This window comes from Harpia harpyja, chromosome 1 (assembly GCF_026419915.1).
Source record: "Harpia harpyja isolate bHarHar1 chromosome 1, bHarHar1 primary haplotype, whole genome shotgun sequence".
Lineage (NCBI taxonomy): Eukaryota > Metazoa > Chordata > Aves > Accipitriformes > Accipitridae > Harpia > Harpia harpyja.
Window position 1 is genome coordinate 89,750,051 of NC_068940.1, and position 24,862 is coordinate 89,774,912.

Consider the following 24,862-nt stretch of genomic DNA (forward strand, 5'->3'; position numbering starts at 1 on the left):
CTGTTTGGAACCATTTAAAAAAATCCAAACACTATTGCTACCACCACAGTTCATCCTTTCATTATTTCGCCATCACATCTCAGCTTAGACCTGTTCCTAATGACTTGCAGCTACACAGCTCCAAGCAGTCCTCAGACCAAAAGTACTTTCCAAGCCAGCTTGAATCCTCATGATGAGGAGTATAAAATAAAAAATGGGCACAAATGGAAACATTAAGAAATTCTGCTTAAACATAAAAAAAAGTACCCCTTTTTACTGTGTGATCAGACACTGGCACAGGTTGCCCAAGGAGGTTGTAGAGCCTCCATCCTTGGAAATATTCAAAACCCAGCCAGCCCCAGCCCTGAGCTACTTGCTCTGGCCACACCTGAGCCAGGGCAGGACTAGGTGATCCCCAGAGGTCCCTGCCCACCTCAGCTGCTCTGCAATTCCATGGAGCTGCCCATCCTCCTGAATCCAGAGCAAATACTGGCACTAAGAGTATTCACCTCAGGGCAGGCTATTGCACACATGCATTTCCCTTCCTGTGTCAGTCAGACTGTCACTGTTCCCTTCCAGAGGAGGAAGGGAAAAAACCAAACCAAAACAAAGAAGAAAAAAAAAAAAAAAAGAAAAGAAAAAAGCACCACAGGGTGCTGAGGGTCTGAAGTAGCTGCTGTTAAGATCAGGGCACAGCAATGGCTCCTAAAAATGTCTGTGATCTCAGTTGCCACACTGGCTGGAATTTAAGGTGGCCCCAAATCTTGGCAGTCTTCAAAGACCAGAAAAAGCATCAATGTTTTCCCTGTTCCAGGTACACTGCCACATGCTTTCTTCAGGTGGAGCTCAGTAATCTCCTCTCCCTCACACACCTGACAGATTGCTCCCTGCATCTCCCCTTCAAGTCAAGGGCTTCCCCAGAGCTTCCCTCCTTCCCACTCTGCCTGCTGGGTTATCTCCTCCAAGACCCGACTTCCATGGAAAAGGCAAGGCAGTGGTGGTCCAAACTGCAGCAATCCTCTTCTTACACCCCCACGGATATCCCCAACTTCTGTCCACACTCCTTCTGCAACAGCTCTCCAGCTTCCATGCAGTCAGTGCAGCAGCAGATGATACCACAGAGGCTGCCGAAGCCTTAAAATTGTACCTGTAGCATTGTCAGCCACTACAATTCCCGTTCTGTGTTTTTAATTTCCTAAATTTTCAAAAGATCTTGTGCTCCATTTCAGTCAATACAATAAAAGCTCTATGTTCTCAAGCATAAGAGTTGGCAGCCATGCATCTAGATTCAGGAGTTAAAATCATTAGTTATCTATAAACACAACAAAATGAAAATTAACTTGATCCATCACAAAATGGCTGTCAGATCAAGACCCCTTATGTACCTCCACAAGTATATTGCTTCATTGAGAAGACCCCTGCGACCTACTGTGGATGCTTAGCACACACACTCTAACAAGCTCCCGAGACCAATGAAGGGACAAAATATGCCTCCAGTAAAAGACAATGAGTATTTGCTGATGAATAGCATTACAGAGGCATCACAACACCATATTTTGAAATCCCTTGTTCAAATACACTTTGCTATTAGGACTGAAACAAAAATCACCATCAACTACTCCGTGTTTCACAAAACATACCCATTCCTCCTCGCACTGCACACAGGAACACTGCTAATGCATCAGCTTCCTGTTGCTCTGGGGGGAAAAGACGTTTTAGTTTGCAAGGAGACCACAAGAACATGATTCGTTTTCATGTGAACTGGTACTAGATGCACACAATTATGTGGTGAGAACTTTCACAGATCTCAACTGTTGTATCAAATGCTTTTCTTTACAGCCAATTTTTATAATTATTCCTCACAAGCATCAAAAACACAGTAGATCAAAGCATGGGACTGTTACAGTCACTTTGGAAAGAAACAAAGTCTACTTAAAACGGTGTCAGCCTACACTTCCTAGTTACTGTAATTCCTTCTCATCTCAGTAACAGGATACACGCATAAAAGTAAATTTTTTTCAATGCTCACGATGTTCACTGCTTATTTGTCATCGATACAGGTTTAATCCTCTGCCAAGCAACTGACAGTGTAAGACACGGGAACACCCAAAGTGATGAACAGCTGCTTTGTTTTCAAGTAGGTGTGCAAGGAAAAAGAAGACAAAAATATAACTGGTAGAGAGTTCACACACAGAGGGGCTTTTAGGCTAGAAACTCATCTCCATAGTTAAAACTATAAAAAGTTGAAGACCCATACTACAGTATTGTTTTGAGTGGCAGATACTGGTATTTACTCCTTATGACTTGGGGATGATTACAGACATGTTTTTTTCAGTGCTACAAAACCAGCACATTAAACATAAACCAACTTGCTACATACCTTAGAATCAGATTATATATCAAGATGAAAATATTTAACCAACCGAATCTCTCATATGCAAACCTCCATAGACTCGTCCCACAAATAAAAGATGTTAACGAGAAGCACCCTTCATCCAGGAGCAACTGCAGGTTTTGTGATCCTCAGAACAGCTGCCGATTGCAACTTGTAAACGTGACATTTCAAAACCATTCATTAAAATGAATCCACATCATGCAAAGAGTCACCAAAACAATTTTATTTCCAGTGTTTAAGTAGGTATGCACACAGGCATGATACAGGTTTGGATTCATTAGGTCTTCATGCAGAATTATATTCTCGATAAAAGAAACCAGTTCCATCCAGTATCCACTATCTACACGCCTATGTTACAACATTTATATCAAATCTGGTATCTGAAGAAAAGATACACATGTAATATGTACATTTAAGTTACTTATTTTACAGAAAGATTAAAAATTCAAGTCACATAAAACTCAAAATCTGTATTAAAATTGGAAATATAAAACTCCAATATTTACTGGAATGCCTAAGGAATGGAAGCTCTGTAGCCACCTGTGTTAACATTTGTAAAATGTAATGAAACTCGTTAACAATAAAATGTATTCATTTGTTTGTAATAAGTTTCTCTAATTTAACAATATGGCACCCTAACAAACCAAATGAATTTATGATGAGGCACTTGTTAGTGACTAAACCAAAAGAACAATTTTTCTGCATACTAATGCCAGGCCAACTCTCAGTCAGAAAACCATGTATACACTACACAGCATGTTGCATCAGATGCTTTGTTCAACATTTGTATGCAGCCATCAAATATACTTTTTCTTAAAATATATATATATATATATATATATATATATATATATATATACACACTTTAACTTTAGTGTTTTTCTGGCTGTGGTAATGCACTGTGAAAACGTTCCACAGAGCATATTGATGAAACCAGCCCAAATGAAGGCTGCATAACAACAACAGTACAGGAAAATATATATATATGTACACACACACATACACACAATTACTGAGAAGTGTAACAGTAAGTTAATGAATTGCTGTAGTGGACATATCTCCCCATTTCAAAGATACTGGTAGAATCGAGATCTAACCACTTGGGTCCCAGACAGTTTATGAGGATGGGCATCAACTGCTGGGCTGAAGTTGGTTTTGTTCATATTCTGATAATTTTCACCATTTACCTGGTCTGATGGCTGAAATGGTCCTGAAGGTGGTGTTCTACTAATTAAAGTCAAGCTGCTGGAAGAACTGCCTTCATCTGCCTGCATCTCTGCAGATAAAGGCAGATCTACCTTTGATACATCTGCTAAGCTAGTGTTCTCAAGTCTGGGCTTTCCAGTTTCACCCGTATTAAGGTCAGTTGTGCTAGTGCGTAAACGTTCTCGTGCAAGCCAGTCTGAGATCGAGAGGTCCTGTGCTGGACATTTTGGCTTCAACCGATTCACAGCTGAAAGCTCAGATTCTCTCTCTCTACTTTGACTTGGCTCTTGAGCTTTCCAAGCATTCAGGACACTTATTTCGGCAAAATCCCTCTGTCCTCCAAGCGTATGCCTTCGCCTGATATTTTTTCTCTTTGCAGTCTCTGCAGAGTTAGCTTTTTGATTCCCAACTCCAAACATGTCATCTGCAGATGATTTGAGTCGCAGCTTTAACCTATCTGTAATTTTAAGTCTCCAGGTAGGTTCTTGTTTGTCAGCCTCACTTTTGGCTGATGTAGCTAAACTGCTTGTTGATCTTCCTTTTTTCATTATGTCGAACATTTTGGTCACAGTAGGCAAGTCCTTCTCACTCTTTGCATCCCCTGAACCCTCACTGTCTGTTTTGTGCCGTGCAGACTTTCTCCTAGACAGTGTATCACATTCAATAAGTTTGTGTGAGCTAAAAAGTCTGCGACTCTCTAACTTTGGTGTTGAACTTCCCTCAGTACAACTTACTTCGCTTTCTTCAGAGTTCCTCCGACTGGTCTTTACCACTTCTGAAACTTTGCCCTTGGGCAGCCTTTCAGCAGCAGCACTGGTGGCAAAGACAGGGAAGTCACTTTCACTGTCTGTCTCCATAGGACGCCCTTCACTGATCAATTCACTTCTTTCATCATCAGCATCTTCTCCCTTGCTTTCTGTCACTGACTGCACCTCAGGGCTCAGCATACTGGCATCTAACCCAGTTAGATATATAGTAGATGAAGTAGTTGAATAATCTGAGGTGATGGAACTGACATCAGCTGCTAAAAACTCATTGTGTTTAATTTCAGGGCTGGCTACTTTTTTGCATGAGTATCTGTGCTGGGAAGCCTGGGAGGAAGTGCTTAGCATAGTGCCGGAGTCAGACACTGTCTCCTCAACCTGGGAAGATGATTGTGAAACAGGCATTTTTGGGTTATTCTTCTGCATGGTTTGCAGACAGCTGACATTCGGTGATTTTGTACATTTTTTGTGGTAAGGCAGTGAAGGTTCCTCTGACGGGATACTTTCTTTCTTTAATGACTTCTTTTCATCCTTTACAACATTCACATCTTTTTTACTGCTGTTCTCTTTTTCCTTCAGGACAAACATCCTCTGTTTTCTCCCTATCTCTCTCTCTCTTTCATACTCCCCTTTAGCTATGTCCTCTTTTGTTGTGTCACCACGAGATTGTTCTGCAAGCTCTTTCTTGAAAAACACATTATCCAACTCATCCTCTGAGCTGCTCGGTTGTGGTTTCTCTTTTGTTTTTTTCCGCTTGCGACTAGCTGCTGCAAAAATGGAGGACACAAGCAGTTCCTTGCTATACTGATCCTTTCCAGAACCCCAAGAACCCTGATAAAAAAAAAGGGAGAAGGCATAATTATAAATCACAGAGAAACATTCTTTAGCCTGAGACTTTTTAAAAAACACATCCTGAGCTTCACAGCAGAAAGTCTGTCTTTATTCAGGAAATATTTCCATGCTCTTTCTGTAGCCTACATGACATTGCCCAAGAAGTCAGTTTTCATCCTGAGAATTCCACTTTTTATCTGAAACCCTTCAACTTAAAGACTAGTTTCTATATACAGCTATTTAGTTTTTGATTGACTAATAAAGCAGGTTCCATTAAAGCAAGACAACCTTTTCAAGACTGGTTTGCAACAGAAACTGCTTCACAGATGAGGTCCCAAGAGTGTGGTTTCAACCCCTCTTTTCCAGGTCTTACCTATGTGAAAAGGCTAATTTCTCAAACTATTATTCAGTTGATATTTCACCTTTCAGGCTGAGTTTTTAAATTGTATCAGTTTATTACTTCCAATAAAATGAAAGCTATGCAAAACTCTAGTTTAGGCATAAGTATAGGAAATTAACAGAAATAAACTTCTTCCTGATTTCTGAGGAATCTACCTTTAGAATTGCACAGAAGCGATAAAGGGACAAGCCCAATTATTCCATTTTTTAAAATTATTTAAAAACTATTTTCACTACACTGACATCGCCACCTGGCCACTTCAAAGCTATGTACCTTTCCCACCTACTGCCCCACTGCTACCTTTAAAAGAAGTGGGAGGGTCAGGGCAGGTACCACCCTGTCTTTGACTGCTGACCAGCACACTGCAGACATTTACAAGAATACAGCAATGGCATCTACTGGAAAGGGCAGTTGCTCATATCAGAGGCCTTTAATATAGTGGGACTGAAATTTGACATCTGTCTAGGGCTCAACAAGAGCAGCTTAGGTGTCAGCTACCTGAACCTAAGTCCATGTTCAGATATCTAGCCCGCTCACTGACCTGAGGGAAGGAAGACAGACCAGCAGTGATGGGCTACACCCAAAGTCTTTGAAATCCCAGTCACTTGTTACTATGCAGCACTACAGAGAGGGAGAGGAAAAGTGGGGGGAAGAGGTATCCTCATGCTAACAGTTTTAACAAAAAATCTGGGGCATCATTACTGAAAGGACCATCTAGTAATTCCAGATACCTAGTTAACAGAATAAGCTTAAAGACAAAAATGAGAAAGCTAATGCACACTAGTCATCATCTAACTACTCAGCTGTTGTCCAACAAGGTACTTTTCTCTGCTCCCTAAGCACAGAATCACAGCCCCCATTTGACAGCGAACTGTCACAGGATGCCTGCTACTGTAGTGTAAATGCACTGACCACACAAAGCAAAGCACTGAACAGATACAGTGCATTTCATATTTTTGCTCAAACAACTTCTTCTTGGTGCAGATTTCATTCCTATTCACTACCTCCTCAGAAATGAAAGAGGTGCTGGCAATGGTGGAAACTGCCACTATATGACATCCCTGGAAGTGTTCAAGGCCAGGCTGGATGGGGCTTTGAGCAACCTGATCTAGTAGAAGGTGTCCCTGCCCACGGCAGGGGGTTGGAACTAGATGATCTTTAAGGACCCTTCCAACCCAAACTATTCTTTGATTCTAGGACTTCGCAAGCCAAGATCCAAGAGCCATACAATAATACAGTGGCTATATTGACCATGACAGCCTCAGCAACGGTGCACTAATTTGTTGACGAGAATATGGACAGGGAAGAGTTAGGAGAAGCTTCTACTCAACCAACAGTCACAAAAATATTCCTGGTTATCCAGAACCTCCTGCTCCATGACAGAGAATATCCCATACTCTTGATGCAGAGCTCAGAGATCAGGACAGGGTGGACAGAAGACACGCATTAAGTCCTGCTGAGAGCCCCCAGGGAAAAAAGCATCTGAGAAGCCTGCACAATGACTACCCTATAGTGACTGCCTGGCAACCTGTACAATGACTGCCTACAGGCAGCGTAGACAAAGAACCTCCTGGATGGCAGGTGACACCTCTGAATCGCTGTGCCAGCAGGCAAGTGCCAATCCAAAACTGACTGCGTGCTGGGGTCTACCATTTTCCAAGTGACCACAGTAATTCTTCTCGCTACTCAAATGGCACTCTTGCATTAGCTACTGTCCCCATAAAGGATGGGTGAGCTCTGCACACTTTTTTTCCATGGGTTGGGAACAGGTACATGTCCTTCTCACCAAGAAGGATATCAAGCAATGCAGCCAGCTAGAGCTCCACTTGGAACGTGTCTGGCTGCAAGCACGACTGGCTGAGCAGTGAGCAGGCTCCTGGCCCAGGCAATCTGCATGCATCTGCACTGCTGCTCTCAGGCCTGTGACCGTGGTCTGACCGATGCTGTTGCTCTGTGCTGCTTGCAGGCGGTGCTCAGCAAGAGGCAACCTGCAAACAGTGCAGCGTCCCGCCACAGGCAGCGTGACTTGGTGTCCTGGAAGTTGGGCTTTTTGAGGCAGTGGCTGAGCTACCAAGCATCTGGGCTGGCATCAAAACAATGAACTAGAAGGATGCATTAAGTCCTGTTCTCACCTCAAAGGGGGGCATCAGTGATACACCTAGAATGCATGCCAGAATAAAGCTGTATCATGCGCTCACAGCTGACTGAGGTCAGCTGCCTGCTGCCTTATCACCCAGTGCTACAGACATCCAGTGCTAGCAACTATTGAACAACAAAAGCTTAAGAGACTGAAAGATTTGTCCATGGGTCAGATGAGAACTCTGTCATTAAACTGAGGACTGAACTATTGCCCATGTTCCAGTCTTATTCACCCCCATCTACTAGGCTATCCTCCCAAGCACAGCAATACTTCCTAGGGAATTTTGCATACAACCTTCAAGCACAACCTTTGGCTTCCTGTAAGAGGAGAAGCTATTACCTTCTGAGGAAGAAAAGGCTACATTCTACGTATACTTTTCTCAGTGAAATAGGGAAACACAAATACTGTCTTGGAGTAAGTAGTACACCAACAATAACAGAGAACATACTATATACATTTACCTCTACTAAATGAGATGCAGAAAGGAAGTAAGTGCTCACAATTGCGAGAGTTTGGAACAAAGCTGTTTATGTGTGCAGCCGACTGCTTTGGCAGATGCAGTTAACTGCAAACAAGTGATACTTTTCCAATTTAACACTTCAAAATTATTTGATGAGAAAACAGTATTACCACTTACTCAAAAAATTCTAGGTAAGCTCTTTAGTACACCTGCATATAAGTGATTTAAGAAAGCAAGCAAATATCTAACAGATTTCAGAAGCTTGTAACGACATCATTTCACAAAATGATTTACCTTAGATTTTGCTGAGTCACTAGTAGCTGAATCTGTGGAAAAATTAAAAAAAAACAAACAATTCTGCTCAGTTCTGTGCAATTTTTTTGTTGTTGCTACAGACAATGCTGGACTTATGGAAAAAGACAAGCACAGAACAAATGTGAAGCAAATAAAAACCAGAACAGAGTGAATAGTCAGAGCTCACAAAGATGCAAGCTGCACCACAGAAAGCCACCGCCATGAAAGGATGCTGTGAATTGTAGGCAGAACCAGCTCAATGATAGGAATGGCAAAGGAGCCCTGTTCTTCTAAATAAAAAACAGAAATACTAATGTTTATTCGATGTTTTAAGTATACAGCCCCTGCAAAACCGCAGCTGAGACACCTTTTCAGGATCGTACATGTACTTTCCTGAGATTCAGGATACACAAAGCAAAATTGAATGTCTTAGTACTGTTGGCTGCCCTAGGTACAAATCATGGTTCATGTAGTCACATTCTTTTTGTGAGTTTTTAAAGGAATTAAGTCATATTTTGTAGTAAAACCCCAATTGTACATCTCCCTCCACCTCTGACTACGTATAGGTAAAATTTTATTTTTAAATTGGCTAGATTTCAGCAGCTACCAGTTTTGTACTTTTCTATAACAAGCGCTATTATGAAATGAAAGATGGACACCATAGTTTTACTGTCTCGCAAAACCCAAGATTATACAATTATAAAGGGGGTAGGAAGGGGCTAGCACAATGGCTAAAAAATATGAACTTGGATGTGTTCCAGCTTTAGGGACTTTCTCCCTACGAAGAAAGGGCTGAGCCCCCTGCCACACCCCTTTTTGACACATGGCTAATGCTTTATGACTAGAAAGACTGGTAGACCATACCATGCTATTTCTCCTCAGGGTCTGCTTCAGAGATAACAAGAAACAGCAGAAAAACTTTTAAAAAGTAGCATTGATCTGTTTAAAATACTCTTAAAAGAAAATTTACAGCACAGATCAACTTTTTTTTTTTTTCCATTTACAAGAAACGGGGGTTTCTGCAGACAAGGCAGCTACAGTGTGGGCAACAGTCCTCCTTCTTCCTACAGTTCCAGCTGTCCATCAGTGACATCACAGAATCCACTAATGACATCACCGTGTGATAGACTCCTCCCACTTCGCCTGTTACAACATCAGTATAAAGTGACTGTTTCAGTAAGTGCTGAACAACCCTTTGAAAACTGAAACAAAAGCTAGAGACGAAGGGATAACATTTGTGGGATACAACATGCTGGGTTAGTGCAATAGCATAGTGAAGGAAGGGGGGGGAAGTCACCAAAAAAGAGCCTGCAATGCTTGTCCTTAGCCACAAAAGAGGATGGCATTTATAAACAGAAGGAAATCAGCTTTAGTATAGACATACTGCAACATACTTATTAAAGTGTCTATCACTTAACAAGAAAACATAACTCAATTTTTTGCATTCCTAATGTTGGGAAGGAGCAATATTACAACACCACGAAAGGTCAGTCTTTCTGCCATCACAACAAACCACTTTGCAGCAGCATATCTGCTTCACCTCACGATGATGATTACATGGGTTACTGTGAATAAATAAAATAGTATGTGCAAGCCTCATCTTTTAATGATTATATTCCTGTTAGACAACAAAGTTTTCCAAATTATATCATGCATGATTATCAACAATTCAAGTCTTTAAGAAGTGTTAATGATCTTTTGGAAGAGAGAAAAACAGTTTATTAGTAAAAGAAAATAGGAAGAGAGAATTACAGTGAGTTAACAGAGTAGGTTATTCTAGCCTATGGACCAACACTGTCCAGGCAAGAGTTACCTGATACGTCTCCAGGAGATACTCCCGTTCTTCCAATGTTGGTGAGTAAATGATCTATGTTTGGCACTGGCTGAGATTCTACAGTGTTTTCCTCCTGAACTGTTGTCTATAGTTAATAAACAAAGATGTCTTCATCATCGTTTCACAAATAGTTCATTATGATTCAACAGCATCTAGAAAATTGCATTATTCACCTGAGGACACGCTTTCCTCATGTGTTCTTATTTTCCCATTTTGCTTTATGCTTTTAAAACAAATGCATGGCTTGCTTTTTTAAAAAAAAAAAATCATTACTGCAAGGACTGGAGAGCTAAAAAGGTGCTTCTGAAGAGCAAACCATACAGTGATATAATAAGAAATATATAGACATTCTAGGCAGCAGAAGCAGATTCTAAACTAAGATAACAAGAACACAAATATTTATGACACAATACTTACAAGAGGTTCTTCAGCATCATCTTCTGTGAAAAACCAGTCATGCTACAATTTAAAATAAAAAAGGTGAAAACCCCACAGGAAACACAAAACCCAAATGTGGAACAATCAAACATGGACATTACTAAAAATGATATCCTGGAGTTCAAAGGATAAATACCAGACCCAAACTGGCCCAATAAGAGAAAAGCTAGTCGATCTGTGTACGATCTTATTTTTTAAATAATGAAATGCATCCACTTACTTTTTGGATGAGTGTTTCTACAATTTTATATTGGTCTGGCATATGCGTAACCATGTGTGTCATGTTATCATCAGATGTCCTCACGAGTGTTGGACCAAATACTATTGCCAGGTTTCTTGGTTCCATCTAAGAAATGAAATATTTCTACATCATGCATTTATAATGAGAAAATACAATAATATGGGCTAAGTACATTAATAAAACACTATTAATATATCTGAGAACCACTTTATTTAAAGACAAAGAAAAGGTTTTTAAAGACACGTTACTGACTCAGGTAGGATGTTACACTATACTAAAACTCTCCTATATGCAGCTGCAATAAATGCAGCCAACACTTCTGCAATTCAGTATTCAACCTTCCTTAACCCACTGCAAGTAAACAAGCACAGAAAACTCAAGAACTCGGATATATTCTTTACAATTTCAGGGAGATTTTTTTTTTTTTCTTCACATAAAGACTATTTGTTTTGTTTAGAAACACTGATGTTTTAAGAATTGTGGTGGTTTGGTTGTGTTGGTTTTTTTTGTTGTTTTTTTTTTTTTAATTCAAAGGCATTAGTAGTTCCCTGGATTTTTTTCTGAAAATGTTTACACAACACACGAAAAAATTAAGCTGGTAATCAAATACTGTATTATGTCTACTGACAAAGAGCTCATTCAATTTGCATCTACTTTGGAGGAGGCGGCAGCAACCAATGTCATAGACCCAACACATCTATTCACGAGACAGACTCAGAATTATGTGATCATGTCACAACATTAATCATCCACATAATTTACTTTTAATGTTACATCTCTGACAAATAATTCCAAGAAAGCAGCAGCAGAATGCTTACCTTCTATTTCTGCTTACTTCTCTGACTTACAGTTTACTGTTGTGACATAGAATAGACCAATAATATATAGGAGGCAAGGTCCTTGGTGCTTACCAGAAGGAAGTTGCAAACATGACACAAGCCCCTAATGCTCACTTTGACTTGAATTGTGGCCTTTGACAAGTCGTACAATTATATTATCACCCCACTCATCTAGCCTTATATATTCTGTAATATTAACATTATTTAAACAACATTTACACAGCACACCAAAACCATAAAATGATAAATGAAGCTTTGCTTTAGGCATTGCACTTAAAAATGACATTTACTATCATTTCCTTAAAATGTCAGCTATTATTCCACTAAAAGTTATAATTTGTTAAATTTTTTTAATATATATATACACACACACACACATTTTTCTTTCACATTTAACTAGAAGGTATTATTTGCAGAACTGATGTTGGAACCTAACCATAGTCATTTGAACTGAAGTGTTTCCTGATCTTTTAAATGATTTAATGTTGGCCATAGGTTCCTCTATATAGCATCAATCGCATCAATTTTTTTCCTGTACCCTGCACATTAGTAGCCAAGTAACAAGCCACCATGTTACCTGCCCTGAAGCAAGCATCTATAAGCACACCCATATTGTGCCCAGCTTTGCATTCAGCTACCCCTCCCTGAGAGCTAAAAAAAGGGGATACTATTATTGCATTTACTGTAGGATTATAGCGTGCACAGAAGCAGTTAACAAAAAATAACTCTTCCCCACCCCCTGAAAATGACAAAAAGCTATTCTTAGTGGTGGACTAAGACACTGTAGTGGTGAACTACCACCCTTTACATCATGAATTTTCTTTCTTAAAACCAGCCAAACCAGCACCTACGGGGTCATCAAACATTCAAGTAATTACAGCAAGCCCTAGTCTTAAAAATTATTCAAGCGTCCAGGAAGCCAGGCTTCACACAAAGCTCGTGTGACAGCCTCTGTCAATAGTTTCATGCAGGTCACAGACACTCACCTGTGCCCTGCCCAGGCACACTCTTATTGGTGTCTAGATGGGATTATATGAAATTTACAGACTTGGGATAAATTTAGTATGTAGGTAGTTATTCCCCCAAGAATTAGTACCAGTTTGAACAAATTTAATTCACACTAAACAGGTGCATATTTTGCAGGAGTCCTTAGTCTAATCCAAAATCTTCTCAACATAGCAAAGACCTTAATTTTATCTATAATAACAAATTATCACCTTAATAGAAATAAACCTGCACAAAAACTGTACTCAATGAATGAAACAAACCAAAATACATTATGCTTTTGTTTCCGGTACCTTGTTCTTTTCTGAGTTCTCTGCTACTGTCTTCAGGTGTGCAGAAAGAAACTTGAGAGTCTCATAATGATGTTCAGGTAAATCATGAATCTGAAACAAACAATCACTATTCAGAACATTAAACATCTAACACTGATTTTGTAGTGCCCCTACAACACACCTGATTTCAGCTTACCAGTCTCTTCAGTGTTTTCAGACGCTCAACAGGATCTTCTTTTCTATTGGCATCTATAAAATCTGCATATTTGTCTGTTAAAAAAAGCAGAAATTAATCATATATATATATATGAGGGTTTATATACATATATATATATACACACACACACACCCCTGCCCCCCCCCAATGAATACAGCTAGCACATATTTGAATGACCTTTGGAAGTCATTAATTAGCCCATTATATTGTATATAATATAGTAAGGTGGCAGTGGGGAAAAAAACCCAACCAGCTTTCATAGAATATTGCAACAGTAAAATTGCAAATTTTACCCAGGTTTTTTTTCAAATTCATAATTCCTTCACCATCAGAGAAATTCTATTTACAGTTCTCATTCTTAAGCTCTATGATCACCATGACTCCCTGCTCTTTAAGGAAGAAAGAGGGCATTTATTCCAGAGTTAGGATGATTCCACTGGATTCTCTCTCAAATCGTATGAAAGTTGTAAGATAGCTGTTCAACAGTAATTCCTAAAGACAAAATCATAATGTAAACAACTTACCATTGGTAAAAAGGGGTTCTGGGAGCTTTCTGAAGAAGGATTTCAGCAAACTGCTTATCACATTCAAGTCTCGCCATTTCTACATATTTAGAAGAAAAGGACAGACATGCTTTATATTTCTATAATCACAACACAACCAGAAGTTTTTGGGAGTTCAGCCTGGAAATAGTGTGATTGAAGACTTACATCATCATGAACATCAATGTCAGTCATTCCTTTGTTGAGCTCTTCTTGCATACTTGAGATGGCAGCATTATTTCCAGGAACTCTGTAAATACCTGTGTACTCAAGACCTCTTTCTTCAACCAGTTTGCAGCATATATCAACAATCAGTGGAATATACTGAAGAAAAGAAAAGTTATATATACATTTTAAAGTAATTCATACAAAAAATATTTTAAAATCACAATGGAAAGAAAAACTGTTCTTCCATACTTTGTTGGTATGAGCTGGGGGGCAGTCATCTAGTCTAACACCAAACGTTCCTACAGCAGATGGCTTCTTTTCAAATGTCTTCCTCATAATGCTTGGAATGCCTTTTCTCCACGTTCCCTTGTCTTTTGGTGGGCTTGTCTCATCTTTTTGTTGTTCGTATAATGCAAACAAGGAAATAAAGAAGAAAAATAAGAACATTTAAGTCACAAAACCTACTGTGAATACAGGTAACAGATTTGCAAAGATTAAGTGACACCTACTGCATTTTTACCTCTTTTACTGGCCCAGCTTCCTGCAACAACTCACTAAATATTAGTCTGTCTTAAACATACCTTCTTTTACTCTTCTGTGATTCAAAAAGATACATTCGAACATACTCACACCCCAGATTTCGAAAAGCAAGTAGCTAGATGGTACTGTAGAATTTCATCATTCTAAGACTAAAGGTACATAAATTACATTTTAAAAAATTAAAATCTACATTTAGTAAAGTAAGATTAAGTCTCTACTGAATCACAGTGCTGCACAAAATACCTATGAAACTATACAGCTATGCTCACACTTGTGCAGACCTACTCACTCTTTCAAAAATTACCAGATGTTAGTCATTCCCAAATCATTCCAAACAGGACTCAAACACTTAAAAGTATTATCTATCAAAAAATTAGATAAAAAGTTCAGTTGTTCTCTTTACCTCTCCTATACAATTCACGTAGCAAATTACAATTCCCATTTATCCTGTACTGCAAGTTGCCTAATACAATAGTACTTCCTTCTTATTCAAGTATTTCTGGAAATACTCTTTCAGCAGATTTAACATTTACTTAACATCTGCAATTTAGTTACATAATCTGTACCATAGCAGAAGCAAGTGGACATTTGTCGGTAACATAAAACAGAATTCACTCACAGCTTAAATTCTAGACTGCATTGTGCAAAAGTGGTTGATCAAAAGTGACTGCTCAGACAGTTACATACAGACCTTTACTGAGAAGCTTCCTTTCAGACTCATCCTTAGGAGAATGTGGACTCTGGGTCCGCTGTTCTGCTTTAGTTCCAAGCAGAGTCTGTCTGATACTTAGACTCTGGCGAGGTGTTTTAGGAGATGGCTCTGTTTTGCTGCTTGAAGAACTGAAATAAGATGCATTACTTAAGTAAAAAGAAGCTATATAAGAAGTCTACAAAAACTACTGGCAGCATATAATTCACATACCTCATCATTGTACTGTATTCTTTAATCCTTCGACTAATTAGATCTCTACTAGTGACACCAGTATCCTATAAAACAAATTGAGATCTACTTTACAATCTTATAAAATACAACAAATATTTTTTACTTTCAGAATACGAATAACTCTTCCTGTCAACAGACTGCATATGAAAAATTAACATTTCAGTACAACTAAAAAAAAAAAAAAAATCTAACAGGCAGTCCTTGAGAACAATAAGGACAGAACATTTAAAAACCATGTGGAACACTAAAGTGAGTAATTACAAATTAAATGCTGCTATTTAGACTTTGTTTCAAAGCAATACAATCTTATTAAATCCTGTTAAATTGAAAGTAAGTTTAAATAGAACACACGCAAGTCAACACACCCTACTATGAAAAATCCAATCCTATGTGCACACAGTACTTATATAACTAATTACTGCTACACATACAGGTAAAACAGCCATGAATTCAAATGTGCTTTTATCCATCTGTCTAATAATGTTTATTAATCCATTTTCCTTTGGGTAATTATTTCAAATCTGAGCAGATGTACATGACCACAGACAAAAATATTCCTCAGTTGCTCATCATTGAAATGAAAATGCAGAGGACAATATTGGGACAGATATTGATATGTTATGTACAATAGTATATGTTTGCCTTTTGCAATTAGCATTACTGTTTTAATTCATAGAATCATCAACATTTAATCAGAGAAACAGTCATCCTTCAAAGTTTCACTTTTTAACTACTGAGAAACCCGCACTGTACCACTGCACACACCACTTTGCAATGCAAGTCTGAAAACAGAACACACTGATTCTAATCCTGCAATTATCTTTTAAAAAAGATTATATTAAACTGATGTGTCAGAAATCCCTAAAGTGTATCTTTAGTCAAATCAGCAATAATATTAATTCATCTATTTCAAAAGTCTACTCTCTGCCTATGTCAGGTTTTTTTAAAGTCAATTTATTTACTCAGTTACCTTGCCTTTCACCTCATTTTCTTGCATGTTCCTGTACACATTTTGGTCTATTGTTTAATTGCAAATGATTTATTTTGTAGAAGTATTAATTACAAGAAAATACAATTTTTAATTAAAAGACAAGAACTATGGCTTCTGTGTTATATATTACACGATTACCTCATCATTTAAGTTGCTGTTGTCTTGTATTGCTTTAATCCATGCTAACATATTATCTCTGTCCTCAGCTTGAAACAGATACTCGCAGTCTGATGTGGTGAGCCTAAATACGTTTTTCCTCTTGGTTTCACAGTATGAGATGTCTATCAAACAAGCATTGATGCTTATAGGTTGTTCTTCTTCAGACAGGGTCACTTGTTCCTTTTTATCCTTGTATAAATAAAGTGAATGACCTCGAAGAACAACATACAATTGCTTCCATGGCCGAATGCTCCCACCAACTCGCTGAAAAACGCCAATCGATATGTTAGTTTGCTTATGCATTACAATGAATGTTTCTGGATTACAAAAACTACCTCCAGAAGTTTTAAATAGAAAGACTAACCACCTACCTATACCATTCTTAAGAATGACCCGTGGAAAGACTACACAAAAGTGGGATTCACTAATTGCTCTCCATTAGAAGAATGAATCGCTCAATAGCCCTCCCTGATAGCCCATTAAGTGCGTGTTCACATATGACAGCAGCAAGAAACAGAACGTGACTAGAATTTCACAGGGGCATTAACACAAATATAGCAAAAAATATTGCCCATGCTTTTTAAACTTCATGCAAGTCAGACTCACATTTACACACCACTGCAATTCCAGACTCCCAATTTTCTTTAAGTGTTGGCCTATACTTGTGCAGAAGGATAATTTGAACTTAACTCCACAACATTCACAAAAATTACAGCTTTTTTCATTATTAGCAAAAAGGAAAAAAGGTCACAAACTACAATTATCAAGGGACTGATTCTTACAACTTACTTAGTCATTAGAAATGAATTTACTTCACAGATGCTTTGAAATGTAAAATTAAGACAGTTTAGAAAGCAGTCTGTAAAAGAAGCTGAGGAATTCACTGAAGTCAATGTTCTAACAGGTTTAAAATTTTGCCAGTCTTACTGATGCTCATACCCCCCCCAAATTAATTAAAAAAGCAAAACAGGAAGGCTTCTAGTTGCTTCTAGTTTCTTATCTTAGTTTTTCACCAGTGTAATATTTGTGCTAGGTTGAAAAACAAAAAATGACAGCTACCTTTCCTTTGTCTGTAACAAGCTGACGAAAATGGAGCCATCCTTCCTTGGAGGCATCGCCAAAGACCTCTGAAGAAGAATCTTTTCGGGAACCAGAGTCTTCTGAAGATTTCTGGCTGTCTGCAACCTAAAGAAAACATCACAGAAAGAACACCACAACGTACTTCTAAACACATTTCTTTACAATCCCTACATTCAAGATATTTCTCACTTTAAAGATGCCCCTAGGAATATCCTCCTGGGAAAATATAATTTCTGAAGTTTCCATACAACAGTAGTGACCTTACACTTCCCAAGAATACTTTGAGAAACTGCAGGAGTCTTAGACTCTCATTAGTAAGTTTTTACAAAAGCACGCCATAGATATGCTTTGTTTACAGAGGCTGAGGAAAATGAAAATCAAGGACTACGTGGGTGAGCCTAGAAAAAAAACAGAGACCATGTTTACTTATGCGCTGCATACAGCATGAACAATTTGATGAGTAGCAATTCCAATAAACTTCATGTCTGTGTTTAACACATTACTTTGTATAATGGAGTTGTGTAATTCATACAACTTGCTGCAGTAATATGTGTAGTAATTAGGAGTTGTTATATACATATTTACCTACCTTAATCCCCTTTAAACTAGATACATGCTTAATGGATCTGTTGGGAGAAAAACAAATGTTAAAATGAGATTTTATACGCTTTAAAAAACAGATCTCCAAATTAACTGATATTTTTCATGAACTCACGATTTTCCCTCTTCTCTGTAGTCATCCAGTCCTTCATCATATGACTTTGATCTTTCAGTTTTTGCGGCAGGCTGGCTATCCAGGACACTAGGCCGGATAGATTCTACAAACAAATAGAAATTTTTGAGCAGGTAGGAACCTGAATCACATTTTTACAATTTATTTTAAGCAATGAAGAGTTTACAATTTTCACTCCTGTTCTCCAGAGTGCAAAAGGAAAAAGTTGCATGAAAAAAAAAATTAAATCAACACTCACCATGATCATGTGAAAGCTGTCGCCGAATTAAAGGGATTGGAGATGTGGGACTGGGAGGAACAGTTGTTATAGCTGGTGCTTGAGAAGCAGATGCAGAAATAACAGCAGAAGCAGGAATGTGTGCAATATCGTGGTCAATACTAGGACTAGTTGGTTCATCTACAAGGGTAATATGTCATATATTAACATTAAATGAATTAATAAAATGCTCAAACTAAATAGCTGTCTGAACTTCTCATTATTGGGATATCAGATATCTTAAACATGAAGTCTTTCAAATAAACATATGGGCCCAATTAATTCACACTGTCAAATGTACTTTTTTTTTTTTTTTTAAAAGAAAGAGGAGCCTGTTTCATTTCATAGGGATGTTAATTGTATGTTAGAGATAAGGGCAAAGAACATCATACCCAGTTATAGATTTTGCTGTGAGTAAACGAAACAGGAATTATTTGCTACACTCTTGTAATATTATTTTCAAGTAGACTATTTTCGTTTATGTGCATAAGTGAAAAACACACTTATTACATCAGTAAGTCTAAACTCAAGAGACAGATAACTACAATTTCTTACAATAAAATATGGGCAGACTACTGAAGAGTATTTGGTTTAAACGAGCGTTCAAATAATAAAGCCAAGTTACAAGCAAACAAAAAAGCATTTTAAACAGATATCTAGCATCCAAAGAACCAATCCCCCCCATCCTTCGTACATTCAAACAAAGAAGCAAGTATTCGTATTTTTAAAAGATGGCACTACTACATACCAATTAGTTCTTCCACTAATTGTTCATACAAACGATTGCATGCCATACATGCCCAGCACCTCACAGTCTCAACAGCCACAAGGGTCATCATGAAAGATTCCAAAAAGCTTTAAGTATTTCTAGTATTTAACATGTTTCTTACAAGATGGAAGAAGCTGAAAGATGCGTTTTCAATCATTCTGAGAAAAGAGCTGTAACATCTTCTAGAACACATTACTAGTACTAGAAAAATAATTCTACTTCATGCTCTGGTAGAAGAGGGGATGGGGCGGAATCAAGTCACAAGCAGGGGCTGAACTGTACTGCCATAATGAATATGAATGTATTCTAGGTGCTAAGAATTGTAATATGCAGAGCTACTGAAAAGCCTATTGAAATCAATGAACACTCACAGACAGAGGTTTATTCTTCGCTTTGTGTGAACACAACTGCATGTGCTGCATTGTGCTTTTCCAACAGTCACTAACAGTTCTGGTAAGGCAGCACTTGTACCATCAAAATTCGGCAACGTAAATTTAAAACAAGGCAATAAACAATTAAAGTACAGGCAAGTTTAGCAATAACAGCCCTCTAAATTGTCTGGAGTGGAAAATGCAATAATTTTTTAAGTTATATGTTAAAAAAGCATACCCCCCAAAAAACTAGCTGCAAACTAGAAACATTACTAAAAAAGGAAAGCAAAAGAATTCACAGCAAACCTGTGATACTACAACTTAAAAAATTTTAACTTGCATCCACAGTGATAAATTAGTCATAAAATTAATTTACTTCCATCCACAGTGATAAATTAGAAGCATTTACAGAACTCTTCTCTACCAGCTAGAAGATAGGAAGAACCTCAGTTACACTTCCATTTCAAAACTACAACAGCTCACTGTCCTACTGCCTTTTTTCATTTGCTCAGCTTCCCTGCAGCAAACCCTGAGAGAAGCCCACTAACATTGACTAAGGAACATAACCACTCGCTGTACAACTAGTTAGTTTATAGCATGCAAACTGGAAGTGCTCAGCTTTCAGTTTTTTATGTTACAGATTTATCTGAAAATGTCACAGTCTCTACTCCCGAAAGTTACAAAAATGCTAGCACTTGAAATAAATCTGTGCAAGCTGTGAATACAAAAGTGTTAGGCAACACTATACAATTTCTCACACTTAAATCCAAGGATTCAGCTGAGGAAAAACAGTTTTTAAGTCCCTGAAAGCAACAATAATTATTTAAATTATTACTACTTCACAGTGGATCTAATCCCCAGATGAATCAAAATTAAAGTGATTTTGAAATAGGCAAGCTTTAAAGAAACTACAAATGACATTAGTACAGGAGGGAAATAACTGTTCAATCCCTGAAGAGGTTGAAGGTCAGCTAATGGCAAGCTTTGACATAATATAAAGTGATTATAGAGCAAACCATGACGTACACCATACAAGTTACCACCTACTAATTTAATGCACTGGCAAGCTCCACCACTGCTGTCCAATAAGAAACAAAACCCAAACAACTACATATATCCCTTGTATTTTGACTTTTCTTTTTAGTGCTTGCAATATTCGTCTCGCTTTTCAGTTTCCTTGATTAATCAGTGTATTTGCACCCCAAAACATCTTGCACGGCATGTGAAAGGATGTGTTCGGCTCACCAATCAATGACTGTGTCCGAAACGTGGTGAAGCATACAGAACAAAAGCCAGAGGAGAAGCCACGCAAAATAATTCCCTTTCAGTTTGTCATCTCAGACACTGATTACTGGTGTCGCTTTAAGTATTTGTAACAAAAAGGTCAGACACTCCAGGACTCCTTAAAGTTTTACTTTTCCTTTAAGAAAAGGATACAAATACAATTTGCTCTGCATTATTATCTATGAAGCAACACAAGGCCATTGGAATATGAGCCAGCATGGTGACAGAGCATCTCTGGCAAAGGGGAAGATGCCACTTGTCACCTCTATTTGAACATGAGCATGCAACTGGTTAACAGTTACAACTAGTGATTTTCAGTAAGAGCCTTTCAATGCAAAAACATTTATGGGGGTAAGACACTGAAAGCTTGTAATAAACGGGCAACACAGCTCCAGCTACAGTCAACCTGCATTAACTGATTTGCTAGCTAAAGCAGAGAGAAATTCATGTATCAAAGTACATTTGTATTGCAGTGCAGCTGGAGATCAGGGACCTACAAAGAAAGGGAGCATCTGTACACAGTGTAAGTGATCTGGAAAATAATAACTTTCTGACTCTGCAAAGACACAGATTTACACAGAATGGGCTCAGAAGCAGAACTGGAGATTTCAAAACTGAGAATGACATGGGTGAGAAAGGATGACAAAGAGGATGTACTATCCCCACTCTGTGGATGAGGAACCAAGGAACAAGTATTAACCAATTTTCCAAAGATTCAAAGGAATGAATGCCAAAAAAATCACCGGAAAAAAAAAAAAAAGCACAGATCTGTATCATACCCTACTATGCTGCTATAACACAATTTTATCATGATTAATATTTAATGTTTTTGTTTATACCTGAAACTCCTGGAACAGTCCTTAAGGATTACACATGAAGGTTTGAAATTAACAACCTGAACACTTGAACACAAAAGAGGGCACATTTTGAGAACCTTAAATATAATTTAAATTAATCACAGAATTATTCAGGTGGAAGCAAACCTCAGAAGGTCCCCTAGCCCAACCTCATCCTCCAAGCAGGGTTAGCACTGAATTCAGACCATGTTGCTCAGTGCTTTTTTGCAACAAGTGCCAAAGGGAGGGGAATGATCTCTTCCCTCAATATCCTGGCTATGCTCTTATTGATGCAGACTAGAATGGTGTTAAGTCTTCATCACCATCAAGGTGTCAGTACCACTGCAGGAGCTTAGCCTATTCCAGAAGCAGAACATAGTATTTATCCTTGAATTTCAAGAGATTCCTATCAGACCATCCCTCCAGGCCAAGTCCTTTTGAATACACTTTCGCAGGTATTGACTGCACCCCCTAGTTTGGTGGTGTCTGCAAACTTGATGAGCATATTCCATCTCCTCTCTAGGTCACCGATAAAAAACAAGACAGACCCTGAAGAATGCCACTTTTAACCAGGCTCCAGGTAGAATATGAACCCTTAGCCACTATCCTTTACACCTGACGATCCAGTTTTGTTTTCCTACATATCCAGCAAGTACACCGATCTAGAGTATGGCATAAGGATGGTGTCGCAGAAAAGGTCATAAGCCTTGCTAAAGTCAAGGCTGGTGACCCCGTTGTGTTCTCTCATTCACAGATCTACTCATCTCATTATAAAAGGCTATCACATTGGTCAAGTACTATTTACCCTTGGTAAATCCACGCTAGCTATTCCCAATCACCTTCTCCTTTGTGTGCCCAGAAATAAGTTCCAAGAGGACCAACTCCATGATTTTCGTAACAACTGAGATAGGGCTGATTGACTGCCTTCTCTGGATTGTCCTTCTCATCCTTTTTCAAGATGGGTGCACAATTTGCTTTTTTCCAGTTAATGGAAACCTCCCCCACTCGTCATGATCCTTCAAAGATGATAGTATCACTGCAATGACATCAGCCAACTCTCTTGGCACCTTCAGATGCATTTCATTGGGTTGGATGGACATATATGGGTTAAGCTACACTGGAGCTCCCTGTTTATCCAAGTTGGTTATGAATGTGGGTTTTGTTTGCTTGGTTTTGTTGGGTTTCTGGGGGGTTGGTGTGTGTGTGTGTTGTTTTTTTTTTTTAAGGAAATGGTTTTAGTTAACTGAAACATAACATATAAACATGGAGAGCAATTTAACAGACTAACTTTAGTCCAGAGGGGCTAACCATCAGGAATGCTTAGGCTATCACTAACAGAAAAAGGTGATTTCTCCCACCAGCACCTGGGGATTCGGATTGCCAAATCTTTCTTCACGGGTAATAGAAAGTGACTAGAAAAAAAACAGCTTCCCAAGGTTAAAGTAATCTTTCATATTTATTCCCCTTTGGACATGGCATTCTTGCAAGCAGTATCTCAACACCTCAAAAGACTGTAAGAAGGAATTGTATTTAGTAAGTGTATTGCAGACCACGTTACCATTTAAAACAATAATTAGGCATTTCCATTTAAGCCAACAATGTGAATATGTGGCTACAAACCTTGATTCAACAAGTATGTATTTTATCAAAACCATTATCTGATTTAAAGATTCAAATCATAAAAATGTAATAAATGTGCAGTAACACACACTTAAAACAGCGTTAAATTGCTTTTCACATGAAGAATGTTGAGACAGTGTGCCCCCCCCCGGCACAAAAAAAAAAAAAAAAAAAAAAAAAAAAAAAAAAAAATCACTCAACATACAATTTCCCAAACTGCATACATTGAAGAGGATAACAGTACTTTAATACTATTGGCTTCCTGAAAATCATATCCAATTTGTGGATTAGGTATGTGTTTGAAGACGCCCCTGTAGTACTTAATGCAATACTGGTTACTCATAAATTTTGTGGAATTGTAATAGTGATTGCTCTTTGTAAAAAGCTCAGCCTTCTGCAGAAGGCTACAGGGAGGTAACTCATACTACTTTCTGTCTCCAAAGCAAAGGGCTAAAAGAGCCCTTAAAAGAGCCATTAAAAACATTATCTTCATTCAACAGAGGCACAGATGTGAACATTGCCATATACTGGGATGGCATCTACCTGACAGACATTACAATAAATTTTTTAACCATTGCCTCTCTCTTTCTTCAATAATTCTCTCAAACAACAGGTTATGGCTTTTGGGGCGTAATTTAAAAATGAATCTTACATGGCAAATTCGTTTGCTTATGGCAGAAAAGAAGGTACAAAACTATCAAGCACTCATTACTGAAGGACAAACAGGACATGCCAGTGACATGAACAGACCCTGCAGCAGGACTGGCTTTAGAGGCACTCCTGTACTTCCAGCCCTTCGTCAACAACCATTTTGCACGCCACATTGTTGGCCTATCCATGCACTCCATAGCATGTGATACCACGACAGGCTCTGCACCGTCACAACGCACCACACTACCTTGCTCCAAAGTATTCTTCTTAAATACAGAACATGAAAGCTTTAAAATCTTGTCCTACACCTAATACCTCCTCTCTGCCTCTCAGTTTGTTTCAGCTTGCTACAGGCAGCACTTCACTTATGGTACAGCCACGTGGACTCAATCTTCCTTCCTTCGCCTTGGCGGCAGGCAGGACACAAGGGATCAAGCAAAGGCTGCTGAGGCACAGGCACAAGCGGAGCAAGGGAGAGCAGAGCAGGGGGACAGAGGCCACAAGGAAGAGCACCAGTGAGAAGAATGCAGGAAGAAAGGAGGGAGGGTGGACAAGATACTAGAGGTAGGAAGAGGATCTTCATCCATACACAGGCAAGGAAGTT

General features: G+C 38.5%; 1 protein-coding gene across 4 annotated transcripts in view; it reads right to left on the minus strand.

Annotated features, from left to right (window-relative positions):
- Window positions 1-3,237: 3,237 nt before the first annotated feature.
- Window positions 3,238-24,862, minus strand: part of ARHGAP21 (Rho GTPase activating protein 21) — a 123,635-nt gene continuing 102,010 nt past the window's right edge. For 2 of the 4 annotated variants that reach the window (XM_052804418.1, XM_052804424.1), the window contains 17 exons: window positions 18,710-18,868; window positions 18,454-18,556; window positions 18,328-18,364; window positions 17,718-17,843; window positions 16,638-16,922; window positions 15,488-15,552; window positions 15,257-15,405; window positions 14,275-14,423; window positions 14,026-14,181; window positions 13,840-13,918; window positions 13,295-13,368; window positions 13,120-13,209; window positions 10,962-11,087; window positions 10,721-10,762; window positions 10,283-10,388; window positions 8,470-8,501; window positions 3,238-5,175 (listed from right to left, as the gene is read on the minus strand). In XM_052804418.1, coding sequence (XP_052660378.1) covers window positions 3,442-5,175; window positions 8,470-8,501; window positions 10,283-10,388; window positions 10,721-10,762; window positions 10,962-11,087; window positions 13,120-13,209; window positions 13,295-13,368; window positions 13,840-13,918; window positions 14,026-14,181; window positions 14,275-14,423; window positions 15,257-15,405; window positions 15,488-15,552; window positions 16,638-16,922; window positions 17,718-17,843; window positions 18,328-18,364; window positions 18,454-18,556; window positions 18,710-18,868 — 3,512 coding nt within the window. In that variant the 3' untranslated portion in view covers window positions 3,238-3,441. The remainder of the gene's footprint in view (window positions 5,176-8,469; window positions 8,502-10,282; window positions 10,389-10,720; window positions 10,763-10,961; window positions 11,088-13,119; window positions 13,210-13,294; window positions 13,369-13,839; window positions 13,919-14,025; window positions 14,182-14,274; window positions 14,424-15,256; window positions 15,406-15,487; window positions 15,553-16,637; window positions 16,923-17,717; window positions 17,844-18,327; window positions 18,365-18,453; window positions 18,557-18,709; window positions 18,869-24,862) is intronic. The other 2 variants (XM_052804440.1, XM_052804431.1) reach the window with 1 other exon arrangement.